At 39.8% G+C, this 18,997-nt stretch overlaps 1 protein-coding gene across 1 annotated transcript; it reads right to left on the bottom strand.

Annotated features, from left to right (window-relative positions):
* Nucleotides 1-3,123: 3,123 nt before the first annotated feature.
* KLHL42 (kelch like family member 42) lies at nucleotides 3,124-18,703 on the bottom strand. The gene is made up of 3 exons (XM_021298426.2): nucleotides 17,814-18,703; nucleotides 10,425-10,618; nucleotides 3,124-6,184 (listed from the first exon to the last, which is right to left on the bottom strand). Exons 1-3 carry the CDS (start codon nucleotides 18,701-18,703, stop codon nucleotides 5,733-5,735), a joined length of 1,536 nt encoding a protein of 511 aa, XP_021154101.2. The 3' UTR covers nucleotides 3,124-5,732.
* Nucleotides 18,704-18,997: the final 294 nt, after the last annotated feature.

Here is an 18,997-nt window from a genome sequence, read left to right as displayed (position 1 = left end):
TTTTAGGTTTTTCTATTTATAGAATGTGAATGGCAAAAAAGATATCTTTCCTTGGAAAACTTTATTTGAGAAAAAAACAGCACACAAAAGACATGGATGGATCTGTGTATCCTTGGAGAAGTTGACAAGGTTTCATAAAGGGGAGGAGTGGGAAGATCAAAACCTTCATAGCAGTTAATTTTAATTTTGAAGTGTAATACTTCCAGGGATTCCCAACAGCAGGGGTCTTTGTCACTTGATGTTGGGTATAACTCCAAAAGAGACAGGCAGCTTCCAGCACAGGGGAGGTTGACAGTTGCATCAAAAATCTGATTTCTGCAGTGATTTGTGGACTGACAGTGGCTCATAAGTCAAAGTTGAGTTACTGTACAGTAGAAGCAGTGCCTTAAAAGTTTGTCCTGGGAAAGGAATTGAGACCTGCAGTACAACATTATATGATCAGCTTAGTCTTATCCTAGAGTGCTACCAGTTTGGGGTGCTCATAGAGGATAATATCGTGATCAGAGCAAATGTGGGGCAGCATTAGAGAAGTATGTTGGCATAAAAAGGACAGAGCTGCAGCGGAGTAAAATCTTCATAGGAAAAAGATGGTGAGTCAGAGAAAACTACTTTAATTTCTGAAAATCATTTATAAAGTGTGTCTTATCACAAGGCACACCCTTAAAAACATCTGGAAAATATCACAGAGTGGAAAATCAACAACAGATCAAATGATCATAAATTTCAACTGAAAAAGGGAGTGAAGAAAGGAGGATTCAGAGAGCTTGCATTCACTGCTGAAACTTAAATAATGGTATAAGTACCAACAAACAGGACATATCTTTGCTTAGGTGCCAAACATCTTTCTTACTTAAGCATATATGAGTTGAAGATGTGTAGCACATCATAAAACTGGATACTCTAAAACTGGACACTGTATAATCTGCCTTCCACTAGAAAAATAGAGTAATTGTAATGGTTCCTTTTCTTTTATAAGAGTTTGTATTTCAGAAATGAAATGTTTCACTCTTCTAATTACAATAAAGAAACTGAAATGTACTTTAGAAAATACTAATATTCATGGGATATAACAACATTTGTTTACTGGTAATGTCGATGCTCGTAGAAAAAAAACCCAACACATCGCATATTTAATTGGGACAACAATTTTAAAGCTATGAATACATGGTCCCTATCAGTTCACACAAATCCAGATTCCTTTTCCAAACTCCACTCTCCTTTTGGGGGAAAAAAGGGGAAAAAAAAAAAAAAAGAAATAAAAAAAAAGAGAAGGAAAAAAAGACAGTGATTACACTAAAATAGACTCTAAATTGATTAGAGAGAAAAATACTCTGAGAAAGGAAGTCTTAATATTGTAGAGAAGAAGTTTTAACTTTCTGTATCTTGCAGCATTTGTCCTGGTTTCTAAGACTTACTGTGGGGATGGGGAGCCACCCTTTGGTCATTATTGTAAATGCAAAATCAATATAACGTACCACAGATGCTGATGGTTTCTACCCTCTGAGGGATCTTGGTAACAACTTAGAAATCAGTTTGTCGTACTGATAGACACTCCAAGAATTGTCTCTGGTTTAAAACCATTTACAGTATGTATCTTACGTTACAGGGATGATACGGATGAGTAATCTCCGCTTGTGTAGGACTTGAGTGTTTTACGTACTAAATGTCATTACACTATGTGCTTTCCATTCTCTATCATAATACTGGCACAGATTGATTTCCACAAATTGAATGTCTGTCGCATCATTTCTCACTAAAACAAGGACTAAATGAAACAAAACATGTGCAGCTTCATAGACTTCTCTTGTAGGAGCCTAATATTGAATAATTGAAAAGGGTGAACGTGAATTACAAATTACTTTACATTTTTATCATGGTGACTGCCAGTCACAGATTAATGTGAAAAGTAGGCTAACAAATAGAAAAGACCAATAAACTGTTACCATATAATTTCAGCAAAACAGGCTAGACACTGATGTAGAAAGGCAAAATCCTCAAAGAATGGAAAACACAGATATTAAGCCCAAGAAAGGTTAACCAACAGGGCAGAAAGGGAAATCTATGGAAACCAGCCAGGGAGATTAAAGTTAAGCCTCACACAATTCTGATTTCACATTGAAAACCACAAACCATTCCCGGAAAGGAAGAAACTGTTACACTTTCTCTTAGCCTTGATGTGAGCAACCTTCTTAAATGCTTTTCTATTTTATGAGAAGGGACTAAGTTCCCAGAGTTTTCCATTTACTCCTCCCTCAGGACTTCGGAGGCTGTTGTTCTTTCTTTCAACTTGGGATCATCTTCTACCATAGTCAGCTTTTGTTGGTCAGTATCAAGTGGAATCAGTCCATGAGACAAAGATGAATAGTGGACATGTAAGAACTGGATAACCCAGACACAGCAGGAAAGCAGCAGTTTTGAGTTTGAATACAGACTTGAGAAAAAACAAACTAACAAAAACCAGACTGGAAATAGCCATCAGTTCAAAATGAAGGTAATTAGCAGAGACCACAATGAGATTATTAGCTGCTTTCTGTCCTGCCACTTGTCATGATGCAGTTTAAATAACCAAATGAACAGTTACAACATTGAGAACATATGTACTTTTTCACATGCTCAAAATGTCTTAGAAACACTACACTACTACACCAGACAAATAATTTGTATTCCCACAAAACAAAAATTCGTGCTCACATGTTAATCTGGGGATGAAGATGCAAGACGGTGTAGTGATCTCTCCAAGACCACCCAGTGAGTTAGAAGCAACAATCAAGATAACACAGGAATTTCCAGTTGATCAGACTGCAAGGCCCCTTGTTCCATCATTATCATTCAAAAGAAGCTTATTTGTCCTTAAGTTGAGGACATTCTTCCTGCCACCAGCAAACGAAAGAGAGCACACTGAATCACTGAACAACAGTTCCATTGGCTAAGAAGCAGCTTTTAAATTATTCTGCTAGCGACTCTCAACCTTGCCCCAAAAGACAGAAGCTTCCCAACAGTGCCTTATGTGAAATACTAAAGTGACAGAAAAAAAATGAAAAGGGCATGAGACAGTCATCTCGGTGTTCAGGTTTCTTCCTGAGATGTGGGGGCCACCCACATTGCATACTTTTCTGTAATAAATTTTGTTTAAGAAAAATATATTTATTTCAGCACATAGCAATACAGTCCATTTAGATTATTACAGTCTAGTGTTACCACTAAATTCAACACCAGTTTTGATTTGTGATTGTAGTACTGTCAGATGTCAGTATATGAGGAATTTGCATCATGGATTGACAAAAGGGTCTGACTGTATTTACAGTCTCAGCCATCTTTCCCTTCTACATTTCAGCAGGTTATCCAGATTTTCAAGGTGGTCACCTGCTCACTGGAAGCTGAAACTAACATGTAGATAAACCCAGTGTGGAAAGTTCTCTTGTGAAAAAGAGTAATAACACCTAAAAGATTATGTCATAGATTTTAGAATTAGGACCGCGCTAAGAAGTTAGTGGGTTTGGAAGGACTTAATTAGGTATACCACACTGCAAATCCAGGCATGATGGGTTTTCATTGTTAATTTGCTAGGCAAGAGAATGCAACTCAGATGTGACTCCCTCCACCCACAGAGATCTGAGCTGTAGGGTACCGAATCTGGAACTGAAAAGAAATGAAGGAAAGAGAGTAACATAATGTGACTGAGATAATTTATCACCAGACACAGACACACTACTATATTTACTCCAAAATGCTTCTGAAAGAAGAATCTTATGAAAGTCACTTTATTTCTTCATTTCAGGACAGCCGTTGTTCAGTCTGATACTTCTGTCAAAACACAGCAGCTAATCAATGCATTGTGTTTTCAAAGGAATAAATACTAGCACACAGACATGGACTTAATTAAATTCATGCATATAGCTGAACAGTGGACACTAGTTTGGGCTTAAGTACTCTACCAGGCTACAAAAATTCTACCCAAAAGGTAAATTTTGGACATCCAAAATACCTTGTTTCATGTCCACCTGTATCCTAAGAGTGTTCAAACTCAAATGCCCTCATTCTGCATTAATTTCCTGGGATTTTCTGTTTGGGTTGCTGTGCACGATCGGAAGCACCAAAATTATGCACCTAAGCACCAAATGTGTGAGCAGTAGGTAATTGGCCAGGCACTTCAAGTCTGAGAGCTCTTTTAGTCAGCACTGATTTCAATCAAAATCATAGAAAAGTAGGGAGTTAAAAGGACCTTGAGGGAACCATTGCTGCCTCCTCCTCCTCTATACAATAGGCACCTGTCTTCAAAAGAAGATTCAGAAAAAAACAAAGACATACCCATATATTAGGAACCTGTTCAGGTGAATTAAATCTCTCGTCTTCTCATGTGGAGGAACAGCTGGTACAGATCCAGCATCCCTGCAATATGTTCAGGACATGCCTAATCTCAAAATTTCTTCCCTAAAGGCAGCTGCAGTGAAACCCTCCCATGTTGACCAAGACCTTCTTGTCACAAGGCCACACATTCCATACCTGTGTGGGTACCTTCAGAAGACGCTTATGAACTTGTCAGCTACAAAAAGAAACGGGGCCAATCATGACTATAATTCTCTCATGCAATAGGCAGGAACTGGGAGAAACTGCCAGAGTATCTGTTCCTGAATCCCCACGAAGGACTATTCATGGTGACCATCTTACAGTGCTCTTATAGAGACTAATAATTTTGGGTGGCGAACTTGAGGTAATTTCTATTGAGCTCCCGAAAACACAAGATAGAGACAATGTTCACGTGCAGCTGCTTTGGGTCGTGTTGGCAGGTAGTCATTTACACAAATCAACCCTTCCATACCAAATGATGGATGTCCTAGATGACTGTTATAAAGCAGGATGCACCTGGTGCAGAATCACCATTCCATATGCTCATGCACATTTTCCTAGCATACAGCTTGTTGCCAACTATAGTTTGATCTTTAACACTCGATGCTACAGAATACAAGATAACCAAAACCTAAAATCTTTCTGAGGATAAGCAAATTTCTCCACTTGAATTTAGAGCCTTTTTTACCTCCACCTATGGTAGCAATAAATGCTGCCAACTTCCATTAAAGGAGCATCTAGTATCCAACCAGCAACTGTAAGCCTCTAGACAATTACTCCCAGTCCCTGACAAAGCACCACAAATCATTCTGGGAAAGTTCTTATTTCTTGATGGTGACCCAATTGCCAGCACCTTTGAGAAATTCACTTGTTACCATATATGAGATTTAAAAATGGTAGTACACACAATTTTAAGTAATGTGCATTAGACAGAACACAGTTTGAGTAAAAACCATATTTTAAAATAAATCATTGCTTTGTGATTTTTATTATACTTACTGTTTACTTCATTGAATTACTTCCACTTTCACCATGTATACTTCTTGCTCATCTTCTATACTATTAAAATGAATAAAACTAGACTGATGGGTTTTGCCTTTGGAATTCCTTTACCAGTTACCAACAGAATAATTTTAATGTTTAAATTGCAAACAATACCTGGTGAAATTTTAATCCAAACCAATAAAAATTTTTAAATGAAATCTTAAAACTGCTTCTGGAAGCATTGGTCTTGATGTTGGATTTTGCAACTTTTTGAAAGAACAGAATCAGTATTTTATGCCTACGTTACACAACCACACTACATTCTGAAAACTGGATTATTTAGAGGGAGCAATATTTCTTCCAAGAATGATTAATGAGCTGAAAAGAAAAACCCAATGCTGTTACACTTCTCTCAGATCAGGCAAATACATAGAACAGATCAGCATGTTTTGTCCAAAGGTTGGAAAGCGTCTTAGTGACTCCCAACTGTCCGTAAATATATTATACTTCAGAAAAACACGGTGCTCCAAGCTTGTAGATAGAGTAATATCCCTACTCAGTATATAAACTCCATCATTGTGGAGAGTGCAAGTCAAGTTCAGACCAGATTTTGAAGTGTTCTCTTTGAGGTAGAGCCATTCTTTGGTAGCAATATTGTAAGACTGCACAGTCAACACATCCTCACTTTGGTTGGATTTTTGGTTTGGTCCAAGTTCATGAATACAACCCCCTACCAGATATATAGTTTCTTCAACAGAGAGCATCTGTTGTTTGCGAACATGGACATCACAAAGTTCAAAGTTGGTCCAGGAATCAGAAGTGGGACAGTACTGCAAAATGCTCATATTCCTATCTGAAAGAGAGGAGAGATATTTACAAATAAATAAGTGTATTAGACGGTACCCATGGAGGAGAATTTTTCCTCCCTACAAACTGTATCAGCCATTATTACAGATTGCCAATGTATTACAAAGCAAAAGCATAGCAAATTGGGGAAGAAATACTGATTACTGGAAACTGCAACTCTTTGCCCTTGACAATAAGGTTTGAACATTTTGTTCCTTTGCAGAGAGAAAAATTAAGGTGTTTCTGGCACGTTACGTGATACAGATGGTCCGGCGTTGCAGATTTTAGCAGAATAATCCCTACCTTTTAACTTATGCTTTGACTTTTCTCTCCAATTGTTACGTAGGATTTTTTTATGAAAAAGGAAATGGAGCAATATTCTGCTCTCCAACAGTTATCACAGACTAATTGAATTACCATGAACACAGTATGCTTCATTAATGGCTGTCAAGTGATGATTTATCATCCAAGTTTAACTTTCATACTTTGCATTTCATTCCATAAATCAAATTTTTATGGTAGAAAATTCATAAAGCTAGTTACATTTCTTCAAGTGGCGTGGATGACCTAAGGACACACATTCAGTACCATATAAAGAGATGAACACGAATTGTCAAAATCATTTAAGAACCAGAAACTCCGTGCTCCGGCATCAGCCAGAGAAAGAGCAAAAAGCTGGAGCCATATCTATACTTCAGTTACAATTCAGTGCATGCATGTGTTTGCAACATTGTCATTCTCTGAAACTGTGACAATACCACCCTGATTTGTAGTTCAGTGAAGACCGTGGCTGTGTCCCCAAGGCTCCACTAAATTAACACAGAATGCACAGGACTCGTTAGCTAGTAAATTCAGTTTCACTCTCTGGAGACATGAGTTTAAATCCAAACTCAAGTGACAAGCAGCAACAGGTTTGCAGACTCCAGCCTGGATTTTTAATAAAATCTGTTCCATATCACAAGTCTATCCTGCATTATGATCTCCAGATGAGCTCCCAAGTGGAACACAGCAGATGGTGACACACAGATAAGTTATGTCACGGCACAGGTATAAACAGCCATAAATATAACTGGATTGTCATTAATGAAGTGCATTAGCAGCATGATTAGGGAGGTGCTGCTATAGCATTTGCTTGCACTCGATTTTCAGTCGCTGTTGAACATCAAATCAACTTTAAATGAAAAGAAAATAAAAGGGAAAACATCATAGTTATGGTCTAGGAAATTGCTGATCAAGTTCTACATATAGATGGTCTTTGTCTACAAACAGTGACTCACTGCTGGGGGAAATTCCAATTTAGTTTTTATGCCTAACTATAACAGTAATATTCCCAGATAAAAGGTGCTATGGTTTGAGAAGGGGCATATGAAATGGAAGTCTGTTATGATATGGCCCTCATTTGCTCAGTCCAGAGAGTCCCAAAACAAAACAACAAAAACAACAACAACAAAACCACAGTACATAACATGAACATTACAGCGCCTGATGTGGAACTTCAAGGTTCACAAGGGAAAGCTATGAACTGGAAGGAAGGTCTTTACTCAAGAATTGTCATTGTAATTTACAGAGGAAAATTCCAGATCCTATCATCTTTTGGAAAGTGCAGTCTCAGGAAAAAGCTCTACAGAAATTAAAAAAAATAGCACACAAAACCTACTCAAACTGAGGCATATACAGAAATACTAACATAAAATAAAAATTTACATATTAACTGCTGTGTGTATTTTAGGTAGTGAATGTAGTGAAATAGCAAATGAACTTCAGCATCTCTCAGATATTTAGGCCTTGACACTCTCTGACATCTGCATAACTTGGAAGGTGAATCACCAGTGTGATTGCAGCAGTTCTGGTTTCTAAGCTGTCCTAAGCCGAAGTGTCACAGCAAGACCCTCATTCAGGAAAGGATCTATAAGGATTTATAAGAAGACAGGTGTTTGTTGTCCTGAACGGTCTTGGATTTAAACATTAGCCTAGATGTGCTCAGAACTTTATGCTGATTTACTATTCTGTTTCCATTAAAAACAGCTTTTAGGGTAAGACCTAGGAAAATATCTAGGAAAAGACAGAGGCCTGAAGGTCAGTAATCCCCTGAGGTATGGAAGAAGCAAGAGGTAACTCACTAACTATCCCCCTTCACTTGAAACCATGGGTAATAAGTATCAAACAAGGAGCTTGACACAGGGCAGCAATCCTGACTACGCACGCTTTGTGAATTAATTTTAAGGGAATAGGATCTGCAGCAGCAATATGCAGATCTTACTACACACGACAGCCGGAGTAGGCAGTCTGAAGAAAGAGCAGCACAAGCTCTAGAAAAGGTACTTGCAAAATTCAGGGAATGAAGAAGAAAAGCTCCTACTCCCATAACTTCGTAGCACTATTAGCCAAATCAAGAGCTTTTTCTTCTCACCTCTTCTTTCTCTAGATAAAAATGACAAAACCCTAACTTTGGTCTATCACAACAGGTCTTCCCACTACCCTGTTTCAGTCCCTTCTCTTTGGTCTCTGCTCTTGTGTCTCAAAGGATGTTTGCCCTTGGGTCTGACTTTTCAGCAAAGCAAGTGCTGTGTGCCAGACATTGTTCAGTCCTAGTGCTGGACATCAGGGAGCACAAGGAACCCCAACAGGTCCTTTAGCAGGGACGGCCAGAGGACTGGGAACGCAGAGCACACCACGGCATGGCCTTCCATACAGACACATGCACAGTGATATCTCCTGTTTTGCCCAGTGAAGCCACCAGGTTCTGGGTCAGAATGAACCGGGCAAAATGCTTTTGAAGGTTATCATTACCACAAGGATCATCAGGGGTGGAAGTGTGTCTTTTATAAACTTTATAATGATTCAGAGCTAAAATGTACTCAAACACTAGAAGGGACAGCTTGTTCTAATGTCACTTCAGTTTTGCTTGCAGTACTCTCTGTAAAAGTTGATCTTTCTTTTAATTTTATTCTCTGTGGAGGGGTTTTGATAGATAAAGATTTGTTGCTGAATTAGTCAGGCTCAAAGGAATCTCAAGGCCTCTTAGAGAAGCTGAGAACAGAATCTGCTGTGAGAGAGAGGGGCGTTCCTCAATCACCGGGGTCCTGGCATGGCGTGAATCATCGTACGTATCATCAGTGAGACTCCAGCGCATGGACAGCCCACGATACTCATTTAGCGAATCCATGCTTGGAGCGTGGACGCGTGATTAGAATATAGTTGCATATATAAGGAGGCTTGTTTCTGTAATAAATGGCTTTAGCGTGATTCACATTGAATCGACTTGTTTTGCTGAGTCCTTATTTCGTTCCTACAATTCTCCATTTGGAAAACAAAACCACTGTGGTCAAATGAACTGGGCGAAGGCCTAGAGATAGGAATTTAAATCTAGGAAATCCTGGTAAATGCTAAACATTTGACAAGGGGGAAAAAAAAAATTAAAAGTACTTTTAAAACTCTCTGAAAATGGTATTTTTCCCAAAGAATGGCACTATGTGCTTAAGGAATGATAACATGGGAGCTCTTTTTAAATAGATTGCTCTTCCATTGGATAAAGTAATTGTCAGGAGACAATGCAAGTTCAAATCCTTCCCTCTCTGCAGTATCCTTAGAAAACAAGGTATAGAAAAGAAGTAAGTAAAAAATGTTGGTTCCTGCTTTTGATTAATTATTCAGTTAAGGGATTTCAGCACTGAAAATCTTAAATATAGCTTGAATTTGCCTGTGAAACACTGAAATGCTATAGCGAAAGGGCCGTGACATCTATCAGTACATGAGAAATACTAATGCGGGCAGATATTTTCTTAGTATTTCTCCTTCTCACAGCCTCAAACAGGTATTTAGAAAGTAAACAAGTGTATTTGTTGAGACCTCTCTTTCTACTGTGTGATCAAAATCTAGAAGAAGGAGGGCTAAGTTGGCTGCTGGAGTAGCCATCAGTCTGTTCCCGCAGAATAATAGCGCCCCAGGTCTGAAAAGGTCCTAGAAAAAAAAAAATCTGATTCCTCTATGACAGAGCTATTTTTTTTTTGTTACATTTGTCAATTATTTTCTACCAGTGATTTATTTCTACATGTTTTAATGAATATTATGCAGCTTTCTACATCAGTTCAAAAGATTTCTTGAAAAAGAGAAGAAAATTATCTGGGCCTTAGAAGCAACGATGCTAAAAAAACAATAAAATAAAATAAAATAAAATAAAATAAAATAAAATAAAATAAAATAAAATAAAATAAAATAAAATAATAAAATAAAAGCAAGCTTTCTACCTCGTGTAGTGTATCCTCCAATGACGTAGATCTTGCCCTTGCATTCACAAGCTGAGAATTCTGCAAGAGGGTTTGGCATGGATGCTACGAAATTCCACCAGTCATTTTCTGGGTTATAGCACTCCACATTGGAAAGGGATTGACCACCAATGGCATAGAGCTTTCCATTTACAGCCAAGAGCTTAAAATTGGACCTGAAAGAAAAGATTGCAGCATTGAAATAGGTTGCATAGACATACAGAAAAATATAGGAAAATTCTTCCTATCAAGGCTCCAACACACCGATCATCACTTACAACTTGTACCATCACTTCATATATTACAGCATCTGAGCTCTTATGTGCAAGGCCAAAATTCCACAATTATACTGTAATTACTAAGGACAGTAACCAGTGACATTCTGGATGCTAATTACATTGATGCTGAGAATGATGAGTATTTTATTTTGGATTTCAATGTCACAGTCTGAGCTCTAAATGTTTAGTTAACTAATGTGTTCGGTAGATGTCTCATTTTTACTCGGCTTCCAGCATAGTACTTTTAGTAGAGAAAAACGTATTATATATACACAGAATCCAAGGTATTATTTTAGTTAAAATTGCAGAAATTTCAAACAAGACTTGATGAATGCCTCAGAATGTGTATTCATCTTAGTCTGTAATATAGAATCTCTTTAACAACCCTTATAAACAGAGATTTAAAACAGTACACGTTGAATCATGTTCTGCAAAAGAAGGGGGAACCTCCTGTACCTTATTCTGCGTTAAACTACCAAATATCAATCCTCCGTTCCACTGAATCAAGATATATCTGTAAGTTAATGTTCTACCCATAGCCGAACAAAATACATTGCACTCCACAGGCAATGCCCTGTTCCTTTATTTCTTCTTTGTTTTGATTATGCTGTTGTATTTCACACATGGCAAAGAACAACTTGATAATTACTGAAGCGCAAGAAGGCTTATGTCTTACACTTTTAAGATAATACAGGCAGAAAAAAAATGGCCTATAGAAATTAAAGGTGCAAGTCTGTAGGAAGAAATTGGAGGACTTGAAGATAGATGGCTTCCTTGCTCAGCTGTTCCTTCCAGCTATGAAAGCTGGTCTAATAAAAGATGAGCTCTTCCTCTCCTCAGAAACAGTCTCATTGCCTAGAAAGGTTGTTCCTTCTCTGCTGCTGCGCCAAACTGAGATTTCACCATGCAGTAGCCCAATTAACTAAATGTGTGAAAGTCATCAGAGTGCACCAGCTCAGCATAAAGCCAAATGGGGAACTGTGTTATGTCCATAAAACTGAAGTGCTGCTTCAGACTTGCATTGGCCTGCTGAGCAGTAAAGTGAGCTTCACTCTGCGCGAATCCAAGATTCAAAACGGACCGGTAAGTAGTTTTGCAGGGGTTTGTCTGGACAAAATGAACCCTGCCTAGCAGCAGACTGCCCTGCAATTTATTTTTATTAAATATATTTGGAAAAAGAATTTGTTTCCAGATGGAATAATTTTGTTCTTGTCATCCTGATATAGCTTTGGAAATTAAAATGCTCCTTTGAAGGAATTAATTGCTTTTTATTCATCTTTTTTTGCTGACGTTTATGATTAGGTCACTCTGTTCATCTCTACAGCAATTAGATTTTCCATCTTAGAGAATCCAAAATAACATGGCAATCAATAGTGGGTATGAAATGAGAATAACTACTTGCAAAACATTATGATTTTCAAAGCAATGTACCTGTTCTAAAGATTATGGTGGAAAAAAAGAAATCTACAAATCAACAAGGAAACAAAACCACAAAATGTAAATGCATTTTCCAAGCAGTCCTTTAAAATCTGAAGTATGTTAAAAAGTCTGTAACTGTGCCTGTGATGGAGATGGTGCAGGATTTTTGGCTTATGAAATGAGTTCGCATACACACAGATAGTGTTTCCCTATTCTAAGATCTTCTAGCCACTTTTAAAACATGCTAAAAGTTCTGCCACAGAGGACATGAATTAACTAAACAAGTGTGTAGTGCCAGAACGTTAAAGAATTCAGGTTTTCTAACTCACATGTGCTTCTCTAGTTACCCTCTAATTGTAGCCTCTTACTATTTATCTGAATGGAGGTAATTTATCCAGTTTTTGCTTGTTGGCCTTTGTATCGCTGAATTGGTTCTTGCAACACAGGGAAAACTATCGAGTGAAATATGTATGGCACAACCTTCAACTTCAATTATTCTAGAAGGAGGCCACGTACAGTTGTGTCAGTCATGTAACCACTTCCAATGCTTGTTAAAACAGATGGCATGCAGTGGAAGCGTCTCAGATTTATGGAACACATTAACTTCAAGGGTAATTTTACTCAAAAGTAGCAGTAAGTATCCATCAGAACATTTTATATAAAAGTTTAGACAATGTCTCAATAGGTTATGAAAAACTTCTGCCATTCACCTCTCCATGCCAATAACAGCAGGTGTTTTTATGGAGAGTGAACATTAGGAAATATTTAGTGTATTTTTACACTCTTCTAATGTGTTGGGGCAGCTGGAAACAAGGAAAGCAAACATTGAGCAACCAGCCAGCTCTCCACAACTAAGTGTTCCATGGACTACAGCTTGGAAACGACAGAGCTGAACAGTCCATCAGATTCAACTGCAATATGACTCCACTCACACCAGTGAGTTATCTAAACTTGGGGGATCAAAAGCGTTTTCCAAATGCCAGGCCTAGCAGGAACTCTTCTTGTTGGGACAAAACTGGGTATGACCTGTCTTCTGATGTCCCTTGTTTCCACTAAAAAAGAACCCCCGGAACACAAGCAAGAGCAAGCTGTGGGGTTTTACCATAGTTCAAAATACATTTTTCGTTCAATAAAGACAAGTGTAAAGCACTATATGCACAAAGGAAAAAAATACAATGCACAAATGCAAAAAGATCTAGGGGTCAGTATGCATAGCTTTCTGAATACAAGACATTCAATAACTTGCAAAAAAACCCTACATTATTCTGGATTGCATTAAGAGACATAGATGTATCTATAGGGGACCACTCTGAAAGTGGCTATAAAAACAAGCATTCTTCTTGTTCACTGACAGATGTCATTCATTTAGTGTACAAAAAAAAATTAGTATAGATATTAGAGAGGGCTTCCTGATCAGAGGAGCAGCTAAACATGTGAATAAGTTACCAGGGAGGCTGGAATCCACATTGCTGGAGGGTTTAAAGAACAAGCTAGACTTGTATTTGCAAGGTAAGTTGGGTTCTGCTGTAGAGCAGGAGGGCTGGACTAACCTGTGGTTCCTTCCTGCCAAATGATCAACTTTAAGCTTGAAATTTCCTTCTCACAAATCAGATGACTTCTTTGTTCTAGAGTTAAAGCATTTACAACAGGGATGAAGAATCATGAAAGCATAGTTACAAATGCAGTTCTAAAGCATTTTACATTTTTTCATGAACCACTTTTTTTTACATTCCTTACGTGAGTCTGCAGAGCACACTGCATCCAAACTTTAGCTTTGGAAGTACATGACATATTTCTGATAAATGTGACACTTATATTTCTAACTTCAAAATTTTTCAAAAGTTTATTTTCCCTAAACACAGAGGAATTTTGAGTAAAAAAAAAAGTGGAAAGAGAAGGTCTCATAAACCACCATAATACTGCAGGATCACCCTCTCTTATATTCCTGTAGGAGTCCTCAGAATGGCAGCAGTTCAGGCACAGATTACTCACAAAAAACATGTTCCACGTGCATGTGTATAATCCCAGCCAGTGGTTTACAAGGGTCTTCCAAGCCTGGAAGATCTACCTGCCATGAGTGTTCTAAAGGAAAATAAAAGTGGAATATACAGCTGTAACTGGCACATGCAGTAGAAATCCTCTGAGTATATTACTCTTAAATAGCAAATTTCAACTGACAGCATCAATTTAAGGAAAAGTATGGGAAGGTATTGAAGGGCATTGTTTGAACAGTCCCTGAAGTGCCTTGTTACCCTCCTGTCCCCAAAGAACACAAGTGATCTTGGGCAACATTTACATGGAATTTCTTCCACAGAAAAGCCCAGGTAGTTCTCTGAAGACACTATTCCAAGTACAGAAATATCTCTAGAATTAAAAGATCTAGAAACTCTGATTTTTTTTTAGGGAATATCTGTGACAGGCACCAGATTTAGCTCTCAGATGATGGGAAATTCCAGCTTCAGTCATAGGCTTCCTGTATGAGCCTGAGAAAATTATTTTATTATTTTATTATCTCCCTTGTCTATGCATAAATAGGAAATAACACTTTTTCAAGCTTATGTGGGCATCACAAGAATAATATACAGGAGTTACTTATCATGAACAAATTTGAAACTACAGTAATATGAAATCTACATCTGGAAAGAAAGTTAACAGCTATAACCTAAACCAAAATGACTGCTAAGTATTCAGTATACATCTGACAGCTTTTGTTTTCTACTTAGAAGTAAGTGGGGACGATTTCATCTATGCACATGAAGAGAATCCCAGCATCCTGTGATTCTATATTATAATAATGGAAATAATTAAAAATAAAAATAATAGAATTTACAAGGTTTGATGATGGCAGAGAAGTTCTTATATTAACAGCAAATCAGAACAATTATTTCCATAACTCCTCAGTCTTCTCTTGAGGCCAACATACGCATCTATTCTCATAGGCCAGATCCAGATACTCTTTAAATGTTGCCTGAAGTCAAACCAACTTCAATGGGAACTAGAACCCTCCTTCAAAGTATGTAAAAAATTCATCCATGGGATGTAATTATATCAGCTGACATAAACTCATTTGGCAGACAGTCATATGACTGCAACTCCTAAGCAGCATGCTGGCCAACTGCCCTGCTTATTTTACTACAGCATAACAAACTAAAAATACAATGCCGAGCAAAGCGCAGATCTCATTGCAGCACATCTGTGTAGCAGACGGGTTGTTCCTGTTGAATGCAAACTCCCTGATCTTAAAAACCTCCCTGCTCTTGGCTCCTACAGCATCCTGTGTTGTGGCCACTAAATGTCAAGCTGGTCATCAAAGGGCTGAAATGATATGTCAGACAGAAAAAAACCCAGTAACTTCAGATATGATACTCCACGAAAATGTTCAAGTCAAAAACATGTTTTGTGAAGGGGTCTGCAGAGTTTCCATGAAAAAAAAAAAACACCCTGCTTATCATTCAGAGACCAACATACAATCCCCTTGCAATCCAGGGGCAGATATAATTCTGGGTTCTTTTTGACCTGAAATTGCTACCATGAAATGTAAGAACAGAGACTATTCCAAAAATATCCATTCACATACTACTTTTCTGCCATAAATCGCCAATGTGAACTTCTGTGCTAAGGAATACCTTGTTGTCACCTGTGATGGGCTTCAAGATCCAGTTGTTTTGGTAGTGCAGTTGAAAATAGTAATATAAGGAGAAAACATCGTTAGTTTAGTTCAGACATAATGATTATATATCCTAGAAAAAAAGGAAAGTGTGGAGGAAAAATGGCTGATCTACAGTTTGAACAGTCAAGTTATAAGGTGAAAAACAGGGCCTGAAAAAAGCTTTTTCTAAAAGGCTCTCATGTGCCATGCTGCAGAATCATCGCACATAATAATATCTCTCTTGCTATATACATCACACAAACCAATGCCAAAACCTCGTAACTTGATCAACGTGGGACTTCTATGTTTAAGTTAATTTCCATGGGAGATGCTGTGTGGCCTGACTCCATCATCTTTTTTTACAGAGGCCAATGCACTCTCAGTTGTGCTCATGTAGGCAAGACTGCTGAAGTGAGGATGGCTAAAACATCTCAGTTTTCACAGGCAACTCAGTGAAGACCACTTATAGGCTCAGGTTCTAAGAGATATGTCTGTAAGAGAAGGTGTTTACAGTGATTAAAAGTAAACACTCATTTTACAGATAAAATTTTTTGCAGCACTGTTTCAAGAAGCCAGAAATACTGAAAAAAAAAAAAAAAATCCAGTTAATTCCGAAGACTGAGTATGGAGGAAATCATTTCAGTGATATTCTCACAAAGTGAAAAACAAGGATGAAATGGTAAAGCACTAATTTTAGGTCAAATCCCTGTTTTGAGGGGTTTTAGCTGGCAAGAGCTAAATAGAGACCAGAACAGAGACCGCAGTTTTACTACCCAGATACAAAGAATTCATGCCAATGGTTTTGGTCTCTGCATGCTCTTTGAATTTACTGGATGGAGAAAAGAATTTCCATTCTACAGTGAATTTTGGCCTCCCCACTTGTTCTTTTTTCAGACGGCACTTTTTCTAAAGCGGAAACAATGAGGAAGTTCATGTTGGATAACAGAAACATTTTGTTTCAATGAAGTAAAAGGCTTTGTTTTGGTAACTCTGCAGCGTGATTAAGGTAGAGCAGCCACAACCTTGGCCAGGGACGTGGCCTCTATTCTTGGGTCCCCCTCAAGGCTAGCTCTCCATTATTCTTTCAAGTGTAAATTATACAAGTGTTTCTGAATAGTAACTTAAACATAAATGTCAAACAAACAATTCAAAAGGATAAAGGAAAAAGGCAAAATCATCAAAATTATTAATGATTCCCAGATCCAAATATTCTTATAAAGTGAGAAATTTCTCACAGTCTTCCTGACATTTTGCTGTGAATATTTCACTGAAATGCAAAACATTCAGATTTTGATGAAAGTAGAAACCAATGAAAAACTGCTGCAACTAAAATTTTTCAGCCACCTCTACCTCTGATAAGACTGTACATCCTCACTAAGAGCAGTAATTCTTGGCATGTACAGTACTGGATTTAAAATATATCATGAAGAAAGTAAAAGAATATTTTTTGGTTTTTAAATCTTTGCTATTTTCAGGAGAATTTCTAGTACTGGCAAGACAGCTGTTTGGAGACACTGGCTCCTTGTATACTGCAATTTAAATGAAAAGTGGAAGCTTTCCACCATTTCACACCAAGGTGAACGACCACACATGGCGGAGAGCTCTAGCAGAGTCCTCCTCTGCTGATGGCTGGCTCATGTTCTCCCACAGCCAAGGCCTTAACCACCACCATTTATGCAATAAAGCCTCGTCCTCCTCATCCTTCCCTTGCTACAGCAGCTCCTCACACTATGCAGAGGGGGCCCTAAGCAGGAGAGAGGCAGCAGCATTGCGCTGCAGCGGGATGACTGTTGCTGGTAAAGACAAGGTTTGCCAGGCCTCTCCAGTGGCATGCTGCCAAGCCATCGCCAAGCACTGCAGTCCTTCCCGCCACACGGTGCAAGAGACATTGGTGATTCACAGCACAGAGACAGGTCTGAATCACTTCTTGTAACCTTGCGTCCAGCCAACACCACGTGACTCAGCAGGGTCACGTATTTTGACAACATACATGGACACACGTGTATTTCGGGGAGTAGGAGTTACCTCTTCTGGTTCATTGAAGCCAGTTGACTCCATTCATTTAGGCAAGGGTTGTAACAATGGGCAGCCGAGATCTCCTGGCTGGTGATCCTGTAGCCCCCAACGATGAACAGGTAGTTGTCCAGCATCGCCGACCCGTAGCCTCGGACATTAACCAGATCAGGGGGCAGTTTGCTGGCCATGGGCAACCACCTCTCTGCTTCCTCATCATACCTCAGCATAGACCAGGGGGCTTCCACCTGAGGGTGACAGCCAGGAGGCAAGCCCAGAGTGGAGGCACCCATGAAGTCCCCAATGGCCACGAGGGTGGCGGTGCCTCTCATCCGCCTCTCCTTCAACTGCTCCTGGAGAGCATGGGGCAGGAGGAGATGTGGCCGGGCATCGGGCCTCCGCAGCACCTGGTGGTAATGGGTGGCCATGAAGTCTAGACAGGCATCGTGTAAGTCCTGGAGACCGTAGACTTGAGCCAGGCGGTGCAGCTCGAAGCAGTTGCCCAGCCTCACCTGGGAGAGGAGCAGGCGGAGCAAAGGGGTGACCTGCAGGTAGGAAGCGGCCTCCACCAGCTCCTCCAGCAAAGGGGGCTCCTCATCGCCCCCCTCCTCCTGCTCCAGCCTGGCCAGGCAGGAGGTGTTGATGAAGTCCAGCACCAGCTCCAGCCCCAGAGCGCTCAGCCCCCCGCGCAGCAGCTGCTCCTGGCCCTGCCCTGCCTCCCGCATGCCCGAGCGGTAGAGGGCTCGGAAATAGTCACTCTGCTCGATCAGCTTCCTCTTGCACACCGGGTAGCACTTGTCCCCCAACCGGATCTGCACCACCTCCTCCCTCTCGCCGGCCCCATCCCCTTCTTCCCCTTCCCCCTCCTCTTCCTCCTGCCGCCGCTGCCCCGCCAGGGACATCGCTCACCCCCTCCCCTGGCTGCGCTTCAGCCGGGCCGCTGCCGGCTACGGGCAGGCTCCGCCTCCGCCCCGGCGGCCGCGGCTGCGGTGGGAGGAGCGGAGCGGTGCGGAGCGGAGCGGCGCCGGGTCGGGCTCTGCTGCGGGAGGCGGTCTGGAAGGGAGGGAGGGAGGCGCTGCCGCAGCCTTGCCGGCTCTGCCCCTGCAAGGAGAGATGAAGGGGAAGGAGGAAAAAAAAAAAAGAAAACACACACAGAGGAAAGACAAAAAAAGCCCTAAAAAGGCAATGTTGAGCGC

The sequence above is a fragment of the Columba livia genome, chromosome 1, assembly GCF_036013475.1.
Source record: "Columba livia isolate bColLiv1 breed racing homer chromosome 1, bColLiv1.pat.W.v2, whole genome shotgun sequence".
NCBI lineage: Eukaryota > Metazoa > Chordata > Aves > Columbiformes > Columbidae > Columba > Columba livia.
Note: the sequence above shows the minus strand (reverse complement) of the source record. Positions and strands in the feature narration are given on the sequence as shown.